Source organism: Rhinatrema bivittatum, chromosome 4 (genome assembly GCF_901001135.1).
Source record: "Rhinatrema bivittatum chromosome 4, aRhiBiv1.1, whole genome shotgun sequence".
Taxonomy (NCBI): Eukaryota; Metazoa; Chordata; class Amphibia; order Gymnophiona; family Rhinatrematidae; genus Rhinatrema; species Rhinatrema bivittatum.
The window spans coordinates 324,031,795-324,050,763 of NC_042618.1; the positions used below are offsets into that span (position 1 = coordinate 324,031,795).

The window sequence follows — 18,969 nt, forward strand, 5'->3', positions numbered from 1 at the left end:
GAGAGGTCAGATCGGAGGGCATCAATGCTCTCGTTCAACGAGGCCGACACACCTGTCACTGTACGTATTTCCACTGTGGTCTCTTGTAGGTCGAGTGTTGCGGTGCATCAAACTTCATCCGGGCAGGGTGATTCTGGTGGCTCCCGAGTGGCCGTACCAGCCATGGTTTACGGACCTTCTTCGTCTGGCCATGGTTTACGGACCCCCGTACCATGGCTGGTACGGCTCGGGAGTGGCTGGTACGGCTCGGGAGTGGCTCGGGAGTGGCTGGTACGGCTCCCGAGCCGTACCAGCCACTCGGGAGCCGTACCATGGCTGGTACGGCTCCCGAGTGGCCGTACCAGCCATGGTTTATGGACCTTCTTCGTCTGGCTTCTCGTCCCGTTCGCTTGGCCCATCTTTCAGGGCTGTTGCAGCAGGGACCCATATTTTCAGTCCAGGAGGATCACTTATGTCTAGCAGCTTGGCTTTTGAGAGGCGACAGCTCTGCTTGAAAGTTATTCGGAGCCTGTGATTGCGACTTTGCTTCAGGCAAGGAGGGCTTCCATGTCTTTGGCTTATGTACAAGTGTGGAGAGTCTTTGAATCCTGGTGTTTGCAGAGCAAGGTGCAGCCTTTGAAAGTGGATGTCCCACAGATTCTAGCCTTTTTTGCAAAGTGATATGGCTAAGGGCTTGGCCTATAATTCCCTTCGGGTTCAGGTGGCAGCCTTAGGTTCCCTTCAAGGTAGGATTCAGGGAAGATCGTTGGCGTCTCATCTGGATGAGGTTCATTTCTTCAAAGGGACAAAACATTTGCGTCCTCCAGTGCGGAAGATTTGTCCAGCATGGAATCTGAACTTAGTTCTTTGGGTGCTGTGTGGTCCTCTCTTTGAACCGGTTAGGAGGGCTTCTCTAAAGGACTTAATCCCAAAGGCTGTTTTCCTGATGGCTATCTGTTCAGCTAGAAGGATTTTCGAGCTGCAAGCTTTGTCGTGTAGACCCTTTCCTGCATTTTTCGGAGGAAGGGGTTTCTTTATGTACAGTTCCTTCTTTTTTGCCTAAGGTGGTTTCCTCCTTTCACCTTAATCAGGTGATCGAGTTACAGGCCTTTCCAAATTTGTCTCCGGATGCTCCTATGGCAAGGAAGCTTCACTTGCTGGATGTGCACTGAATTCTTTTGCAATATTTTAAGGTGATAAAGCCTTTCGGAGATCTGATCATGTTTGTCCTGTGCAGTGGCGCTAAGAAGGGAAATAAGGCTTCCAAGGGCACTACTGCATGATGGCTGAAAGAGACAATAGCTTCGGTTTACATCTGTAAGGGCTACTCAGTGCCAGAAGGGTTGAGAGCACATTCCTCTAGGGCACAAGTAACCTCATGGACGGAGAATCAACTGCTTTCTCTGCAGAAGATTTGTCATGCAGCGACGTGGTCTTTGCTTCACACTTTTACCAATTACTGCTTGGATGTGCGGGTGCCGGAGGAGGCATCTTTTGGGGAGTGTGTTGCATGTGGGTCTTTCGAGTTCCCTCCCAGAATAGAGGGGTTTGGATACATCCCACTTGTCTGGACTGATCCGGCGTATGAACAGGAAAGGAAAATTGGTTCTTACCTGCTAATTTTCGTTCCTGAAGTATCACAGATCAGTCCAGAGACCCTTCCCCAACTTTCTAAAGACTTCTTTGCTTCTGGATGTTGCTGAGCTGATATGTAATAATATTCAGAGTAATGAGAAGTGTACATAGTTTCAGATGTGCATTCTGTTAGGTTAAGGGCCTAGTTTTTTCAGGGGGCTCCAACCTTTAAGTATCTCTTCACCCCAGGTTTATTGGGGTTTGCTGAGGCAGACATATTGGCTTGGGTGCAGGTCAAATACTGAGGGATTGCAGGTGGCACTCTCGGTTATCTAGCAGTGCATCAAAGTTTTGTTCTCTGCCTCCATCTGCTGGTAGGGATGCATAAACCCACTTGTCTGGACTGATCCGTGGTACTTCAGGAAAGAAAATTATCAGGTAAGAACCAATTTTCCTTTTGCAGAGAGGAAGAATGGGGGCAGCTGTGAGGGAAAGGACAAGGGAACCAGAATGTTGGGAATGGTAAAGAGAGCAACCCAGCGAGAGGTAAATGGAGGGCTGAGAGGGGGTAATAGCAGGGAGAGTTGGGGAGATGTAGGTTTGGGACATGGAAAATTGGCAGGGGAGAAGGAGGGATGAAATCTAGCTATGAGTTTATAATGAGGAGGAAAGAGAGAGGAATAGAGAAAAAGGAAAGGAAAGATCAATGACAGAGAGAAAGGAAGGAACAGAAGATTATAGGAGACCAGAGAAAAAAAATTGATAATGGATGAAACGTTAGGAGACAAATAAGAGGAAATCGGAAAAAAAAAGATGAGGACTAAAGTAATTAGAAAAATGTCCAGACAACAAATGAGGAAAAAAACATTTTCTTTTAATTTTATTGAATGGAATATGTCAGCTTTGGGAATATTCATCTCTTGATATCTCTGCATTTTGCACAATACAGGAGGAAATTAATTTCTGGTTCTATTACTCTGGTGTTGCATTGGGGTTGCCAGTACAGTTTTTGTTTGTTTCTATTTCTAAATTGTGATCATTTATTCTGTAACTTTTGAAGGTCTGTCTGTGGATGACATCATCATGGTTTAAAGGCACACATTCCTTTCTCATCCCCTTTATAAGGTAGAGGTTACTAATCAGTTGGGTAGAGATTAAAAGTCAGTTCTGGTAGAGGTTAAGGATCAGATCCATACATATGTAAGGGTCAAGATCACAACTGTGTCTACTTTTAGATTATGAATAATAATAAGTGTTGTGCTTTATTTATTTATCAGGTTTTATATACCGTCATTCGGCTTCATTATAAAATTAAATTAATTATAAAATTATTAATAAAAAAAAAAAAAGGTATTGCAGTTTGTGCTATTATGTACTGGAGAGGGCACACTTTTTCAATTGTCCATAGGTGCCAAATTGCCTGGCTACAACTCTGACTAAGAAAAATATAAAGAAGTGCACATATGTATTTCAGCATAGAAATGCTCCTAATAATTAAGCAATAACATCATCACTACTTCCTTAAGGGTAAGCGCCTTCCTTGGCAGTTTAATGCTATTTCTGGAGGAACGATATGTTTCTATGGAAGCTGGTAACTCAGGAGCATTAAACTGAGAGTAACTGCCTAGTGGAGAGAACTGGGCATTAACTAGCACCACCATCATGAGAAAACATTGTGTTATGGCTTTTTTGGCTTCATTGCATGGCATCTGCCAAAACAAAGCAGCTGATGACAACAGTTAAATCAAGGACACAGAAGCATTTATTGGGAGTCCAGTCTCATGTTACAGTCAGTCAGATGGCTTGAAACAACCCTGCATGTTCTGTTTAGCTTTCAGGCTATACCCAAACAAATAAAATAGAATCAGATCTACTTGAAGTTTAGATGTTACATACCCCATTAAAACAAATCTGCAGTGTTTGTTTAATGATGATCTATACATAAGCGCACAATCACTTCAAATGTGTAATTAAGACATTACCAACTTGTAGATGGGAATCTTAGAGCAAACGTCTTAAAAGACTCCCAGATGCTGCATGAATCATAGCATCCTTCCAGTAGCTCATTCAAGAAAACTGAAATTACAGAGCAGGGCGACAGGACAGCTGTTTGCAAATTATTTCAAAGTTGCAGTATCTAAAAAGCATCACTGAATGACACAGCTGAAGTCATTGGCTGAGGCCTTCCTTTCAACATAGTGCAATTTGGAATGTCATATCACAAAATTTTGTGTTGGCTGTAATGAGAACTTTCATGATAATCTTTGCTTACCAATACATGGTCAATTTTGACATGACATGCAACTTTGCAAACTAAGGACACAGCTCCAAACATGTATTTGTGTTCTAGAGAAACGATGATTGTGACTAACTCACCTGTGTAATGTCCTCCTTGCATACTTCCATGATGATTGCACACAGCATAAAGATCATACAGGACATCCGGCGGGCAGAGCTCAGGGTGGTAGGGTGGTTGTTTCCATGACGTCCACTGGCTTAGCATGTTTTTGTTGCTCTGTGCCCTCTTAACCACATGGGGAGCCATGTCAAGACCAGTCAGAGGGAATTTAACCAGGGTGGAAAGTTTATTTCTCCGTTCGCCCACCTGCCGAAACCTCTTCAGATGTATGATGAGGATATCTGGCAGGGTCCACAAGCTCAGCTTCACCATGCCTTGCTGAAGCACCTTGCAGTGGGGGCATTTCCAGGCATCATCTGGGTCGAGCTGAGAAAATCAGATGAGAAGATACTGGAGTTAATTTTCCATGGAATAAGATCTCAACACTACCATGTCACTAACATTTCTGAATCCAAGCCAAGCTCTCTATCTCCTTGACCAAAGTTGTTCTAGGCCTGGTCCTCCTCCTAACCAGCTTGCATTATGGAAGAAGTCAGAAGACCAGGAATAACTCCAAATGGAATCCCCAGTGACAAACATTTATGATTTCATAAGATATGGCACATTTTAACTACGAAGAAACCAACTGCCCTTAAGAATAATATGTTTCGAAAAATATAATACAATCTGGAACCCTTTTATCGATACGACTGATAGTGGTCTCTTCACAGTGAAATCAGCTTCATTACCATCTTCTGCCCTAATGTAAGATGGATGAAATTGGCTCATGCCAAGAGAAATTAAAATGTTTCTCTGTTGCCACTTTCTTCATTTGTATCTCTATTACTATTTGAACCTGTGCATCAGGCAGGCACCCCATTGCTTTAGGGCTTACATACTGTTTCCATCTTACCTCTATGCTCTGCATGCTTCTGTCTTAATAATGCAAGGAGATGTGTGAACATTTTGTGATGCTTCATTTTCTTCTTTGGTATAGAAATTTGCATACAGTTATGACAATGTTTGGTATGTCAATTTCTGTATAATAAGTCCATCATTGAACAGTAGAGACAGTTTTTCCCAATAGGAAACTAGGTAAGAAATGGAGATAACTGGTGACCACAGACGCTAAGCAATGGGAGGGCAGCTTTAAAAATGCTTAATGACTTCACAGTCTGCTCTGAGATTTCAAGTGAAGGGTATTCTTACTGTTGGTTGCATTGAGGGGTATGAATAGTGTGGGCCAAAGGTAATGGAGTGTTCCTCTATCTGTGGCACAAATGTGAATGAAATTGGATAAACCATTCAAAAGTTATTAGTGGGGGGACAGACAAAATTATGTTATAAGCCCAGATTCCCTAAAAGAAAATATGCTAAAAACATGTTTGCTGTAAAAATGGGAATGGACCAAGATCTCATGGCAACAAAGATTTTGATTGTCAGCACTGCCCACAAGGCCTCCTTTATGCCTTCCCCCTTCAGCTTTGATTAAGGATCTGTTACATTCGCCGGCTGCAGGGCTCCGTGACCGGCACCACTTACCTCCCAACGCCCTCCAGAATCGGCAGTGGGCCCCGGCTCTCTGGAGGCTGTGGGAAGCCGCTCCCAATGCAGGCCACTTTTCCCCAACACCGCTGGAGCCTCTCCTGCATCTTCAGTGTCCGGGACGCCGCCGACTGCCACCCTGGCACAGGCCTCCCCTATGCATGCACGCGCGACTGTAGCCAGGATTTAAAGGGTTGGGGGAAAATGCTGCCGGCACCTCCGGATGACATCATGAAACCCAGCCTATTTAAGGTTGCATCTGGCTCCCAGTAGGCAGCTTGGCAACAAGTCTCCTCGCTGTCTTCTTCAGTGTGCTCTTGAGCGTTCCTGATCCAGCATTCCTGATCCTGCCCGCCAGCTCCTGTTCCGGACTTCTCTTCTCTCGGACTGATCTTGGCTCTTAACCCCGGCTTGCCTCTTGACCTCATCTTCCGCTGCCTGCCTGACCCCTGGACCGGACCTGACCACGTCCTCTGCAGTCTGCCTCTGAGCCCCGGACCAGACCTGATCATGCCTTCCATCTGCTTCGGCCCCTCAGGACCCTCCGCCTCACCCATCCGTGCCTTCGGATCGTCCACGCAGGGGCCCACCTAAGACCAGCCGGCCCCCGTACCCAAGGGCTCAGCCTGTGGGGAATGTGGGCTGGTAGTGACAAAGCTCCAGCTGGCTTCTGCTTTCCATCCGGCCTCGCCTCCTGATGGTGGGGACCTGTGGGGGTCTCCCCCACAGGTAGCGCCAACATCACCTTGGGCCAAGGGTCCATGTTTGGTACCAGATTCATAACAGGATCCAAAGCATTCTCCAGGATTTTTCTGGTTTTCTCCCATTTTTCCCTCCCAAGCACCTCAGTGCCCTACTGCGTTTGAAAGCAGGATGCTGTCTCGCCCTTTCCAGTACCCATCCTCCCAAGGGCTGTTGAGTTTGGTTTCGCCGGCATATCCCCCAGGTAGCCAGTTCAAGAAGATGGAATCTAAGCCAGGAATACAACCCTGGTGTCCCCAGCAGCAGAGAGAACCACCAGACCATCGAGTAGGTCTAGTGTCCATCTATTTCATGAATAACCTGAAAGTCAATGTGCCACACATTGATGCTACTTGAGTTGTTCCGGCCCAAAGCTGAGGGAGACTTTAAGAGCAGAGTCTGACATTTCTCTTTCCAACTGTCTCCCTCAGCTGTGTTCTGAATAGATGCACTCACTCATCATCCAACGACTGGTAAACTGATAGCAAAAGAGTGATCAATGCTAAGAGCAGACCCAAGGTCTATGACTGTGGACATCACTTCTTCCCCTTCTAAAGCTTCTTTCGGTCTCATGAAAAGAACATGGAAAGGACCCACATTTCCATGCCTTCCTTATCCCATTAATCAGCTCTGCTGGTGAGAAGAAAGGAAGGGAAGAGAAGATAGAAATAGGGATGCCACAATTAACTCTGTGCCCAAATAGCAGTAACAGAGTCAAATGCTGGCGCTTGGATTAAAGGTGCTCTTCATAGGGATGAATGGGATTGGGCCGTTTAATTTTATCCTAGCATAAAACCTTATCAAACATACCCTTATTATGAAAACTAATTCAAAATGCCAGCTTGGCAAATTATCCTTTATCCAATAACACTTGGCAGAATTCAGCATCCTGTAAGTCACATGTGCAGATATGGTTTCCTCTTTCCATGCCCTGATGTTCTTAATAGACAGATACTATTGCAATACATATACTGGTCCCAGTTCCCATTTGTTTTGCTCTGCGAACATACAGCATTACAGAGGTTTCTGTGACCCAAAAGCAAAAGCACCATTTGCCGAAAAGAATGGACAGATTCCTCAGACTAGGAAAGAAATGGTTACACAAATTCCATAGTGTAATTTACTATTTAAAAAAAAAAAAAAAGAACAACTCAAACAGAAGAACTGCCTTTGGTTCTGTTTTGCTGCAAAAGGATTAATTTTTCTTGCAGCTTCATTTTGACAGCCTAAGCTTTCCTCCCATGGAAGTATTTTACCATAATACAACCATTATGTTGCATGTTGCATATTCCGCTTTGGGCGATTTTTCCTTGGTAAAGCAGTTGCTAAACCAAGATAAATAAATAAATAAACAAGTAGATCAATAAAAAAAGAAATTTAAGTCGGCAGAGGAAAACACAAAGTGCCAGATAACAGCAGATAGCACTGGAGGAGGTCTAACGATACCCTGAGGGGACAGGACCTGTGCTTTGCAGATAACCTTACTCTGCAAAGCTGGGAGAGATTGTGAAAACAATCTCCCCACTTCACCCCATCCTCCCGCCCCGGTTGTCCTGTTTTTGTTTCTAGATAAGTGATTCAAAGACTTTTTATTTGCAAATTAAAATCACAAAAACATTATAAAAATAAGAAACAGAGATATGTCTTAATGACTGATGATTATACCTCATGGCTTGCCATATAATGCAAAGAAGATTCTATTTTACACAGTTGGCACCATATGATAGTCATTTCTTAATAGAAACTATCTCAGCTGGATTTGTAGTGTGGGATCCTTTTTTTTTTTGCATAAATTATCTTTTGCCACATTGGTGGGTCCTTTTTGCTGTATTGTCACAGCAGAGATTTGGATTGCAGCATGCAATCCACAGTTAGTTATAAATAGAAATGAGGCTATAAATAGAAAGCATAGGCAGGCTACTATAAATGTTGTTAATACAAGCCTTGTAGATATTAAATGCAGAGCGAGCTTAGTATATTTACAGTGGAACATTAGATTACAGAATAAGTCTTCAGAGCCCTTGGAAGCTGTTGCGTCCGTCGGGGGTCAGACAGTTTCGCCCCTTATGCCTCACCTTTTTCTCGGCTCCTCCCGCTAACCTTGGTAAGATGGCTACCGCCACATCTGCAAGCCGCCCTCTCCGGCGTCCCAGGAACGGCTATGGCGTTGCCTCCCGCCATTTTCCTCCCAAGGGCCTACTAGGGTGCGCGCGCGCTACTCACATCTTTATTCCAACTATGGCGCAAACCTCGGGGGCGTCCCCCTCAAGTGACATCACGCCATCTGGGTATATAGCCTGTACTTGTTTGCTAGCTTACTGAGTTAGCAAGGATTGGATTCGTCCAGTCTAAGCTACTCTGCCGCTTCCGTGCTGCCGCTGGAAGCTCTCTCTCTCTCTGCCCTTCGGGGTATTCTCTAACCTGGGTACCCGCTCCTAGGGGGCCCCCTGCTTTATTTCAGGTGCCTTACTGGGATCAGATACTCGCTCCTCGAAGGCCTACTCTCCCTGCCTCAGTGCCTGTTACCATCTACTTCAGCCTGGTAGAATCGCCAACCTTACAGCTACCATCTAGTGAGTAATCTAATTCTCAGTCTATATCATCTACATATCTGCCGAACTGGGAAACCTTCACCTGGATCTCCCTATACCAACTTGGTGAGACGGGTTCCCTCTGCCGAGGGTCCCTGGACTGCTACCTCTGGATCACCTCACTACTGCCACCTCTGGTGGTACACATCAGCTGAATAATAAAAGATCTAACTCTGTGTTTGTGCGTCCTGAGTCTAGCCCAGTACTGTGGTTCCCCACGGGGCTCCTCCCCGTGGGCGTAGTCATCTGCCACAGTACCCAAGAATCCACCCAAACACGCTAAACCATAACAGGAGCCAGGGAGACTGAAGTTGGGGGTATGCTTTGAGATTCAGGGCCTGGCTGGGGGCCAAAGGCTATTTCAAAAGTCTACGTTTTCCATCTTCTGAATGTGAAGAAGTCTGGGGAAAGTCTGATGTCACGAGGCGGAGTGTTCCAGAGGGTGGGGACAGATCCTGGGAAAGTCCTTTTTTTAGTGTTTGAGAACCAGCTTGCTTGCTTTATTTATTTACTCATCATGAAGAATGTGTGGCAAAAAAGTATATCACTGTTCAATACATCTCCATAAATGTATTAATTTCATAACAAAAACAGAGAAACAATAAATAAATAAATACAATGTATACTTGTTATCCAAAGAAGCCCCGACACGGCCGTGTTTCACATCAAGGCTGCGTCAGGGGGACCGACAGGTGTTTACAGCAAGCAAGGTAAAAAACACAGGTATATATATGCAAGAGCTCAGTCATTGAAAAAGACTGGATCTCTAGCTTCCACAATCTTAATGCAGAATTTACAGGTAAAGCTTCCATACAAGAGAAACCTTTAGGAGTATATAAATGTTAATGAAAGCAAAAATGTCAAAAAAGGCTTCCGAGACTAAGTCCCAGCATTCGATACAACATCGGGTGTGGAATTAAGTATTAATCGCAGCAAGACTCCATAGTATGATTTAAAAAATTAGAATAATGTGAGGCATAGCTCAAGGGAGGGATCGGTGAGGAAACCCGTACTGACCCGAGTTGGTTACTGTACCTCTTCAGAGATGGCAGGGAAGTGGCAGATACCAATGTAGGTATCACAACAGGCTGTTCCGGCAGCATTACATGTAAAGGTTACTTCTAAGAATTTATATTCCGCCTATCCACAGTACTAGGCAGATTGCATAGGTGCATACATAATAGTAAGCAACTATATAAACACAATAAAAACAGACATTAACCAAATAGGCATAATAAAACATAAAATAAAATAAATACGATACATCAATTTGCTAAATTCTGCCAATCAAATAACAAGAGCTCATTCCCATTTATATACCGTCAAAAATTTCCACAGGCTAACATTTCACATGCCTTCAAAAGCCTGTATGAAAAGAAAAATTTTCAACTTTTTTCTAAAGACCAGTAAAGATAATTTTTAAAAAAGAATTAAAACTACCAGGCATTAATCCATAGAGAGCCTTGAACGCAAGGAGAATTACTTCAATTCTAAAATGCATAGGAAGTCGGTGAAGCTGTACCAGTGATAGAAAGATACGTTCACGAATGCTTTTTGCCAACAATAATTCTAGCAGCAGCATTCTGAATCAGTTGTAAAGATTTAATGGTAGAATTCGGAAGGCCCACGTAAAGGGTGTTGCAGTAATCAATATTTGATAAAACCATACTATGCAACCCAGATTTTAGATCAACAAGGGAAAGACAAGGTTTCAGTTGTCTCAACAACCAAAGTTTAAAAAAACAAGTTTTCTTTGGGAGCTGGTATCGCTAGCGGAGTTTGGGTTTGTGAGGGTAGAGGCCAGGAGGGCATGCGTAGAGAGAGTTAGCTGTAGAGGAGGATGGTGCCCAGCCTATATGCAGGCCTTGAAAGCTAGGCCTTTGAAAATGGCACAATAGTGTGGTAGCAGCCACTGTAGGGGTTTTCAAGAGTAGGTTGATTCCATCAAACTTTCTGGCCTTTAGCATCATTCGGGCTGCTGCATTTTTGAGCTTCTTAGGCAGACTAATGTAGAGAGAGTTGCATAAGTCCAGAGAAGAGATTACATAAACTGGACCTCTGTTACAAAGGCAGGACTGCCAAAGAAGGGGCATAGTTGGTGTAGTTGATGTGGATAGACAAAGGCGGATTTTGTTACTGATTGTATTTGGGCCTCCATGGAGGGTTTGGAGTCTAGGAGGCCGCTGAGGCTGCAGACTTGGTTTCTGAAGGGTACCTCTGTTTTCTGAGGTTTTAGCTTTAGTTTGTTGATGTGGAGCCAGTCTGAGATTTTTTCTAGGCAGTTGTTTAGATCTGAGATTGCTTTGTCTGGATCAGAGCCCACAGGACACACAATAGCTGAATGTCATCTGCACAGGTGTGATAGGATAATTTGGATTCCCTAAGAAGCTTACTGAGGGATGCCCTGTAAATGTTACAGATGGGGATCCTTTTGGCACAGCACCTGGGAGGAGATGGGGTGGGAAGAGGCCCATTCCAAGGAAGACAGTCTGCGTTCGGTCATGGAGTAACGATTTAAACCATACTGACTGTGCCTGAGAGTCCTAGATCAATTAGGCAAGAAATGAGGATTTCATGGTCAGTTGTGTCAAATGCAGCAGAGAGATCCAGGAGTATCAGGAGAGCTGTTTGGCTCACATCTAGGCAGAGTTATAGCTCATCAATTACGTTGATTAGAGCAATCTCAGTGCTGTGATGGAGTTGAAAATCAGATATAAAATTGTCCAGGCTGTTTGTGGCTTGCAGAAAATCAGTTTGTAGTAGGAATGCTTTTTCGATGATCTTGCTTTGCAAAGATAGTTTGCTCAAGACATTTGAGTCCAGGTTAGGCTTCTTCAAAGTGTGTCTCAGCATTTTCTTTTTTAAGCAATTTGGTAAAAGGCCCTCCAATAGCAAGGAGTTAATGATCAATTGGAGGCAACGGAGCAGCCTAGTCTTGGCTTGTTTGATGAGGCAGGAGGGGCAGGGATTGGTTGGGTATGTGGTGGATTTAAGGGTAGACAGGCTGGAATATATGACCATGATGCTAAAGGGACAGAAAATCATGGGGAGATATGAGGGTGTGATCTGCTTTGCCAGGGGTGCAGGCCTCCTTTATTGGTGGTCCCTAGCTCTGTTCAGAGGTGGTTGGTTGTATCAGTGAAGAATACAGCTAGGTTGCTGCAGTGGTTTTCTGTTGCAAGGAAGGGGGAGGGGGTTGCATGGTGAGGTGACACAGCAGTTTTTTGACTATCTGGAAAATTTCTCTTGGTGAGTTTTTCACTTGGGTGGTCGTGTTAGAGAAGTAGGGATTTTTTACTTCGGCCTTCTGCAGTTGTTCCTGTCCACTTGAGAACTAGATTTCTGCCACTGGTGCTCGTGTTGTCTGCCTATTTGTTTTAGTTTCTTTAGTTCAGGTGAGTACCAGGAAGTAGGTTTGGGATTTTTGATGCAGATCATTTTCTTTGGAGCGAGTCTGTCTGCAGCCTTCATGAGGTCCGAGTTCTAGACTCAACTAGTGAAGTTACTAGGTCTTCTGGAATAGATTCAGCGGACAATGGTGTGGAGGCTGTATGTGTGTGTGTGTGGGGGGGGGGGGGTTTGCTGATTGGGTTCATTTCCTGGAGGTTTGGTATGAAGCTTTTAGGTTTCAAATTTGAGGATGGCCTGACCAGTTTTGCTGCTGTTATCCTTGACAGTTTGGTGGTCAGAAGCGATAACAAATTCAGTTTTATTAGATGATAGTCTAACAAGGAGAATGGAATGATTTGAATATTGTCAGCTTGGAGCTCCTGAAGTACTCGGTCAAGGATATAGATGGCTATATGTGTTGGGTGGTTGATTAACTGAGTGAGGCCTAGGGCTTCCACTGAGGTGAGGAAGTTAACTGCAGGTCCTGAGTTTGGGTTGTCAACATGCATGTCGAAATCACCAAGGAATAGTGTTCTTGAGTATTCCAATAATATATCTAACATGATGGCTAGGAGATCCTGAAGTGTTTCAACTTTGCCTGGAGGTGGGCATCTAGGATGGTGTTAGTTTGGAGAAAGATAGATTCTATTCCATCGAGTTCTTGGTTGGTTGTGTTCGTTAGGCCAATGGTTTCCCTTTAGAATATTGCAGCCCCTCTGCCTTGCTTGTGTTTTGTGCAGGGCTTGAGTGAAGATGAAGCCCTGGGAGCAGATTTGGAAGGATTTGGGGGAAGTCAGCATTCTGTGCCTAGGTCTCTGTCAGGTACATGATGTCCGCTGCTTGGTCAGTGAGTAGACCATGTAGTAGCTCCAGTTTGTAGTGGTTGGACCTGGGGTTGAGGAGTAGCAGCTTGCAGGGGATATTCTGGTTGTTGTTGGTGGATGTTCTGCATTGCTTGTCTCTGTAGATAGAAAATGGTTCTGTGGGTTCTTCTTTATCTGTGGGGGTGTGATGTCTGAGTGGGGACTGCTGACCTTAGCCCATAATTGTGCTTAAGGGAAATGTGCAGGAAGAAAGGGTATGGTAGGATGTGGGAACATAAGAAATCCATATTGGGTCAGACCAAGGGTCCATCAAGTCTAGTAGACCGCACTCATGGCAGATGAAGGTGATGGGGTCAGGGGAGGCACCTATAGGCAGGGAACTCAGGGACCGGATAGGAGGAAAAAGGGATCATTTAACCCTCAGGTGTCCCCATCTCGGCCCGAGGGATTTTCCCCACAAGGAAGAGGTGGGGATAGAGATTGCCCCGCCCCCTCCAATCATAAGGGAAAGCGGCCCGAATTACACACTAAGATGTTATAATTGTGGGAAGGTGGGACATATATGACATACCTGCCTGAGAGTGAATTATACTGCGATGGGGGAGCAGAGTAACCAGAAGAGGATAATCCTAATATGCAAGTGGTAAGGATTAATGGGCAACCAGCCCGAGCCCTACTAGATACAGGGGCTAACCAGCCTATGGTGTCCTTAGAATGGGCCAAGGTTGGAGGCAAGGGGAAAAAGCCTGACCATGACCTAGAAAAGGGTACTGGCCACGTCCTACCGAATGAAAATGGTTGTTAGAGGCAGCAGGTCAGCAGGAATGCCTTCCCATGGCAGTAATGGGCGGGCTGCCTTTTGAGGTTATATTGGGGCAAGATTGGCCTACTATGGCCCAACTGGTATGAGGAGTTAAGAATCTAGTCACAATCCAGTCTTGTCAGGACCAGGAATTGGCCCAAGATCCACATGTAGGATATATTTACCCTTCCAGGATGAGGAATTGTACTCTGGGTCCGATAGGGGGAGAAAACCCAGGGCCAGACGTAAAGAGGAAACATGGATTCGGAGGGCTATCAAGTTTCTGGGAAAGGGGAACCTTACTATGGATGAACTTTCACAAGTTGAAATGGGGGCATGCCAAGGGTTCCAGGAAGAGCAGGAGCCAGATAACACTCTGTGGGAGGGTTGGAGGCAGATCTTCATAAGGGATGATGAGTGGTTGAATGAGGAAAATAAACCTGAGTATCCTTGTTTTGAATCCTGGTGTGGTCTGGTATACAGGATGGAGGGGGACATGAGGGGGGCCCGACGATATGACAGCTATTTATTCCCAGGTCGTTTCAGGAAAAAGTGTTAGATCTAGCCCACAACCTCCCAGTAGCAGGTCATCAGTGTCCTGAACACTTTGGCACAGATCAAGGTCTGATTTTATTGGCTAGGCTTCTACAGAGATGTATAGAGCTTTTGTTTGGCTTGCCCACAATCAGGGGTGCCCCCAAGGGCTCCCCTGATACCCTTACCTGTAGTTGAGGTATTCGAGGACCCCCTCTGTCATGTAGCCATAGACATTGTGGCTCCACTGGAGAAGAGTCACCAAGGTATAACTATCGGTTAGTAATGGTAGATTATGCTACTCGATACCCCTGGGCTGTTTCCCTGAGGAATACGGGTGCTCCAAGTATTGCCTGGGAATTGATGAAAATCTTCTGTACTGTGGGGTTCCCCAGGGAAGTTTTGACTGATAGGGGAACAAACTTTATGGCCCTACACCGAGTACGGAACACTTTTGGGATATGCCATTATTGCACAGCCTCAAATCATCCCCAGACTGATGGCCTGGTAGAGAGGATCAATTGGACTCTAAAGGGAATGTTGAGACGATGACTGGGAGAGGATCCCAGAGACTGGGACTAGCTTGTTCCCTTCTTACTGTTCACTACCCAGGAGAGCCCCCAGGCATTAACAGGTTTCTCCCTCTTTGAGTTAATGTTTGGCAGGCAACCCCATGGGCCACTAGACATGATGTGAGAAGCCTGGAGTGGAGAAGCCCTGGAGGACGAAGGCGTAATATCTTATTTCCTAGGTCTCAAGGAGAAATGGAATGGGCTAGGGCACTAGCGAGGGATAACCTAAGGAAGGCACAGGAAAAACAGAGGCTATACTATGATAGAGGGGATCGAGAGAGGAAACTGCAGGTGGGGGACAAAATGTTGGTACTATTATCCAAATTGCCCAATAAACTCCTGGCAAAATGGAGGGGGCCGGGTTAGGTGGTATGCCAGATAGGACCTGTAGATTATCAGGTGCGGCTAGAGCGGGGATGCCCTGCAAACTTATCATGTGAACATGTTGAAGCCTTGGGTGACTCGAGACACCCTACTCACAACAAATGCCAGCAGTGAGGAAGAATCTAAATCCCCAAACCTCGGAGATGAAAAAAGTGGGAGAGATAGCCATAGCTCTGGGTGTATCCCCAGATCAATGAGAATAGGTGGAGGCCTTGGTCGAGAGGAACCGTGATGGAGCATCATTATTCCACTGGGAAAGGTGGTTAAGCAAAGACCCTACAGGCTACCCAAGGCTAAGCAGGAGGAGGTAGACAAGCAGATAAAAGAGATGTTATAACTTGGAGTCATAGAGGAGTCCTGCAGCCCTTGGGCGTGTCCCATAGTACTTGTGCCCAAGTCAGATGGTACCCTGTGTTTTTGTATCAATTTTAGACAAGTGAACTCAATAACACAGTTCAACGCTTATCCAATGCCCCAGATAGATGAACAGATGGAAAGGCTTGGGAAAGCCTGATACATTTCCACCTTAGATCTAACAAAGGGGTATTGGCATATTCCAGTAGATCCCAGTTCCTGGGAAATGATGGCCTTTGCTGCCCCCCAGGGATCTGTACCAGTTTAAAAGAATGCCATTTGGCTTTCATGGTGCCACTGCCAGTTTTCAAAGAATGATGAATATTGTGTTGAGACCCCACCAGCGGTACACAGCAGCCTACATAGATGATGTCGTGATCCATACGAAAAGTTGGGATGATCATTTGGCCTGGGTGGAGGCTGTATTAGGGTCATTACGGGTGGCAGATCTCATGGCTATCCCTAAGAAATGCCATCTGGTTGAAGAGGAGGAGCAAAATTTAGGATATATGGTAGGTAGAGGAGTAGTAAGAACGATTGTAAATAAGATGGCAACAGTCCGTCACTACCCAACTCTGCAAAATAAGAAACAGGTCAGGTCATTCCTGGGTTTAATTGGGTATTATTGGAGGTTTGTGCCACACATTGCTGAACAGGCATCAGCCCTTACAGATCTCCTAAAGAAGGGTAGTCGGAGTCCCCTGCAATAAGATGCAGCACAGGAAAGGGTTTTCGCAGATTTGAAGGAAGCATTATGTAGCACTCCTGTTCTAAAGGGGATGGACTTTGACCACGAGTTTATACCCCACACTGACGATTTCTGCGGTTGGGCTGGGTGCCGTGCTGTCTAAGATACACCAAGGGGACGAGCATCCTGCGACATACCTGAGTTGGAAGATATTAGGTTATGAAAAGAAGTACTCTATAATTGAAAAAGAGTGCTTAGTTATCCGATGGGTGGTGGAGATCCTCCGCTATTACTTGGCAAGGCACAGGTTCCAGCTTGTAACCAACCACACCCCACTGTGGTGGCTACAAAAGATGCATAATTCCAGTAATAGAGTAACCCGATGGTACCTGGCATTGCAACCTTATAATTACTCGGTAGTGCATTGAGCAGGTAAACATCACACCAATGCTGATGTGTTATTCCGACAAGGGGAGGGGGAAGTGAAGTCAAAGGGGAGCTTGAATAGGGACACAAAAGGGGCGGAAGTATGTGGTGAACGTCCTGCTATTCCTACTCAGCTACTGGGGCAAAGGCAGAAGGCTATACAGAGACAGATGAAACCTACATATCAGGAACAATCCTGCAGCACATGTCCCAGATTCCCCTTTGCTGAGGCAGGTGGGCGTGTAGGTGGGAGGGATAAAACCTGAAGGTCTTAGGTTCCTAGGGAATCAGTGGGGAGGGGTGAATTTGACCTAGATTAGGAAGAAGCTGAATTAAGGGGAGAGGGGTTGATTTAGAAGAGGAAACAGAACCAGAGCCGATGGGAAGTACAAGAGGAGGAGGCTTCCAAGGTGAATGGCAGAGAGGAGGAGGTAACAAGAGATTTGCTTGGTGAAAATGAAGAACTGATGGATACGCCAGAGTAAACTACAGGGAAGGGGTAGCAGCTGGTATCATGTACTTTCTACCTTCCAGATATGACTCCCACCCCCTTTCACTGGAGGACAGGCATCCCAGAAGGAGGCATAGGAGAGAGAGAAAGAGAAAGCGGACTCATCTACCAACTTCCCCTTCAAGAGGCAGAGCTGTTACATCGGTGCCCTGTATAATCATGGCTGGGTAGTTCCGTACCTGCTCCTCCTTGGTATACAGCTGGAAACACTCATCCAGGGTACAGCTGTGCTGCTGTTGGTGTGCTTGCTGCTGCAGTCCCACGCTTTCAGCATCCTGCACCACCTCCTCCTGTATATTTCCAAACAAGCTGCCAAAGGCAAAAGGAGATGGAAGGGTTTTTGTTTTTTTTTGGGTTTTTTTTTACCATAGATGGACCCTTGGGTTAGACCAAGGGTCCATCAAGCCCAGCATCCTGTTTCCAACAGTGGCCAATCCAGGCCATAAGAACCTGGCAAGTACCCAAAAACTAAGTCTATTCCATGTTACCGTTGCTAGTAATAGCAGTGACTATTTTCTAAGTCAACTCAATTAATAGCAGGTAATGGACTTCTCCACCAAGAATTTATCCAATCCTTTTTTTAAACCCAGCTACACTAACTGCACTAACCACATCCTCTGGCAACAAATTCCAGGTCCATTCTGATCTAAAACTTCTGTCCCTGCAAGGAGGGAGGGATTGCAGGGCTTATATCCCCCTCTCCTACACTGACTTCACATCAACACAAAGAAGCAGTCAATGCCAGGACTGTGTGTTAATGTCACAGTTTGTTTGCAGATGATCCCACAAAAGCTGAAATGTGGCAGGCACTTTCAGGTAATGAAAACAATGCCTCTCCCTTCACCTTACAACTTATCCTGCAGTCACACTTGGGGATTCCTTTCTCATTGCCCGAGTATGCTCCAGGACTACACAGCATGCAGCTTGGTGGGTTGGGGCCAACTTGTGAAAATTCTGATAAATTGCAGAGAAGAGAATTTAACATTGTACACTATGACTTCATTTCTGTTGTAGACAGAGGAGATAAAAAAAGGCCAAGCCACCAGGGATCCAGCTTCTGGCTTGTGCAGTGCCAACCTTTTAGAATTGGAATTTCTTATTAAGTGTAAAAATAGAAACACAGAGGTTTTATAATCTCAATAATACATTATGGGGCAGATTTTCAAAAGCCTACGCGCATAAATCCACGGGATTTACGCGCGTAGGAGGCCTTATGCACGCCGGGCCTATTTTAAAAGGTCCGGCCACGCGCGTGTAAGTCCCAGGGCTTCGAGAAAGGAGCGGGGCGGGGCTAGAGGCCCCCAGCACAGCGGCCATTTGCCCCTGAGTTGGAAGATCGCGTGCCGGCAGGCTGCTGGCGCATGTAACCTACGCCTGCTTTGAGCAGGTGAAGAGGTAAATTAAAACTTTTGGGGGGGGGGGGGGGCTAGATTAGGCCTAAGGGGCGGGAAAGTTAGGGGAAGAGGTAGGAAGGATAGATTAGGGGGTAGGGAAGTTCCCTCCCAGGCCGATCCTAAATTGGAGCGGTCTGGGAGGGGAAGGCTGCGGGCGTTGGTGCGCTCAAGTTGCACTAATGTGCACCCCCTTGTGTGCACCAGCGCGCGCATGTTATAAAATCGGGCGTCCATAAGTTTATAAAATCTACCCCTATGTTAAGTGTTACTATGGAATGACGTTATCACATGGTGAAGATGCGGGAATGTACCAGAGAAGTG

General features: G+C 45.6%; 1 protein-coding gene across 1 annotated transcript in view; it reads right to left on the reverse strand.

Moving 5' to 3' along the window:
• USP43 (ubiquitin specific peptidase 43) overlaps positions 1–18,969 on the reverse strand; it is a 629,533-nt gene that overhangs the window by 23,922 nt on the left and 586,642 nt on the right. Inside the window, exons 11-12 of the mRNA XM_029600319.1 lie at positions 17,434–17,563; positions 3,931–4,279 (exon numbers count right to left, since the gene is read on the reverse strand). Coding sequence (XP_029456179.1) covers positions 3,931–4,279; positions 17,434–17,563 — 479 coding nt within the window. The remainder of the gene's footprint in view (positions 1–3,930; positions 4,280–17,433; positions 17,564–18,969) is intronic.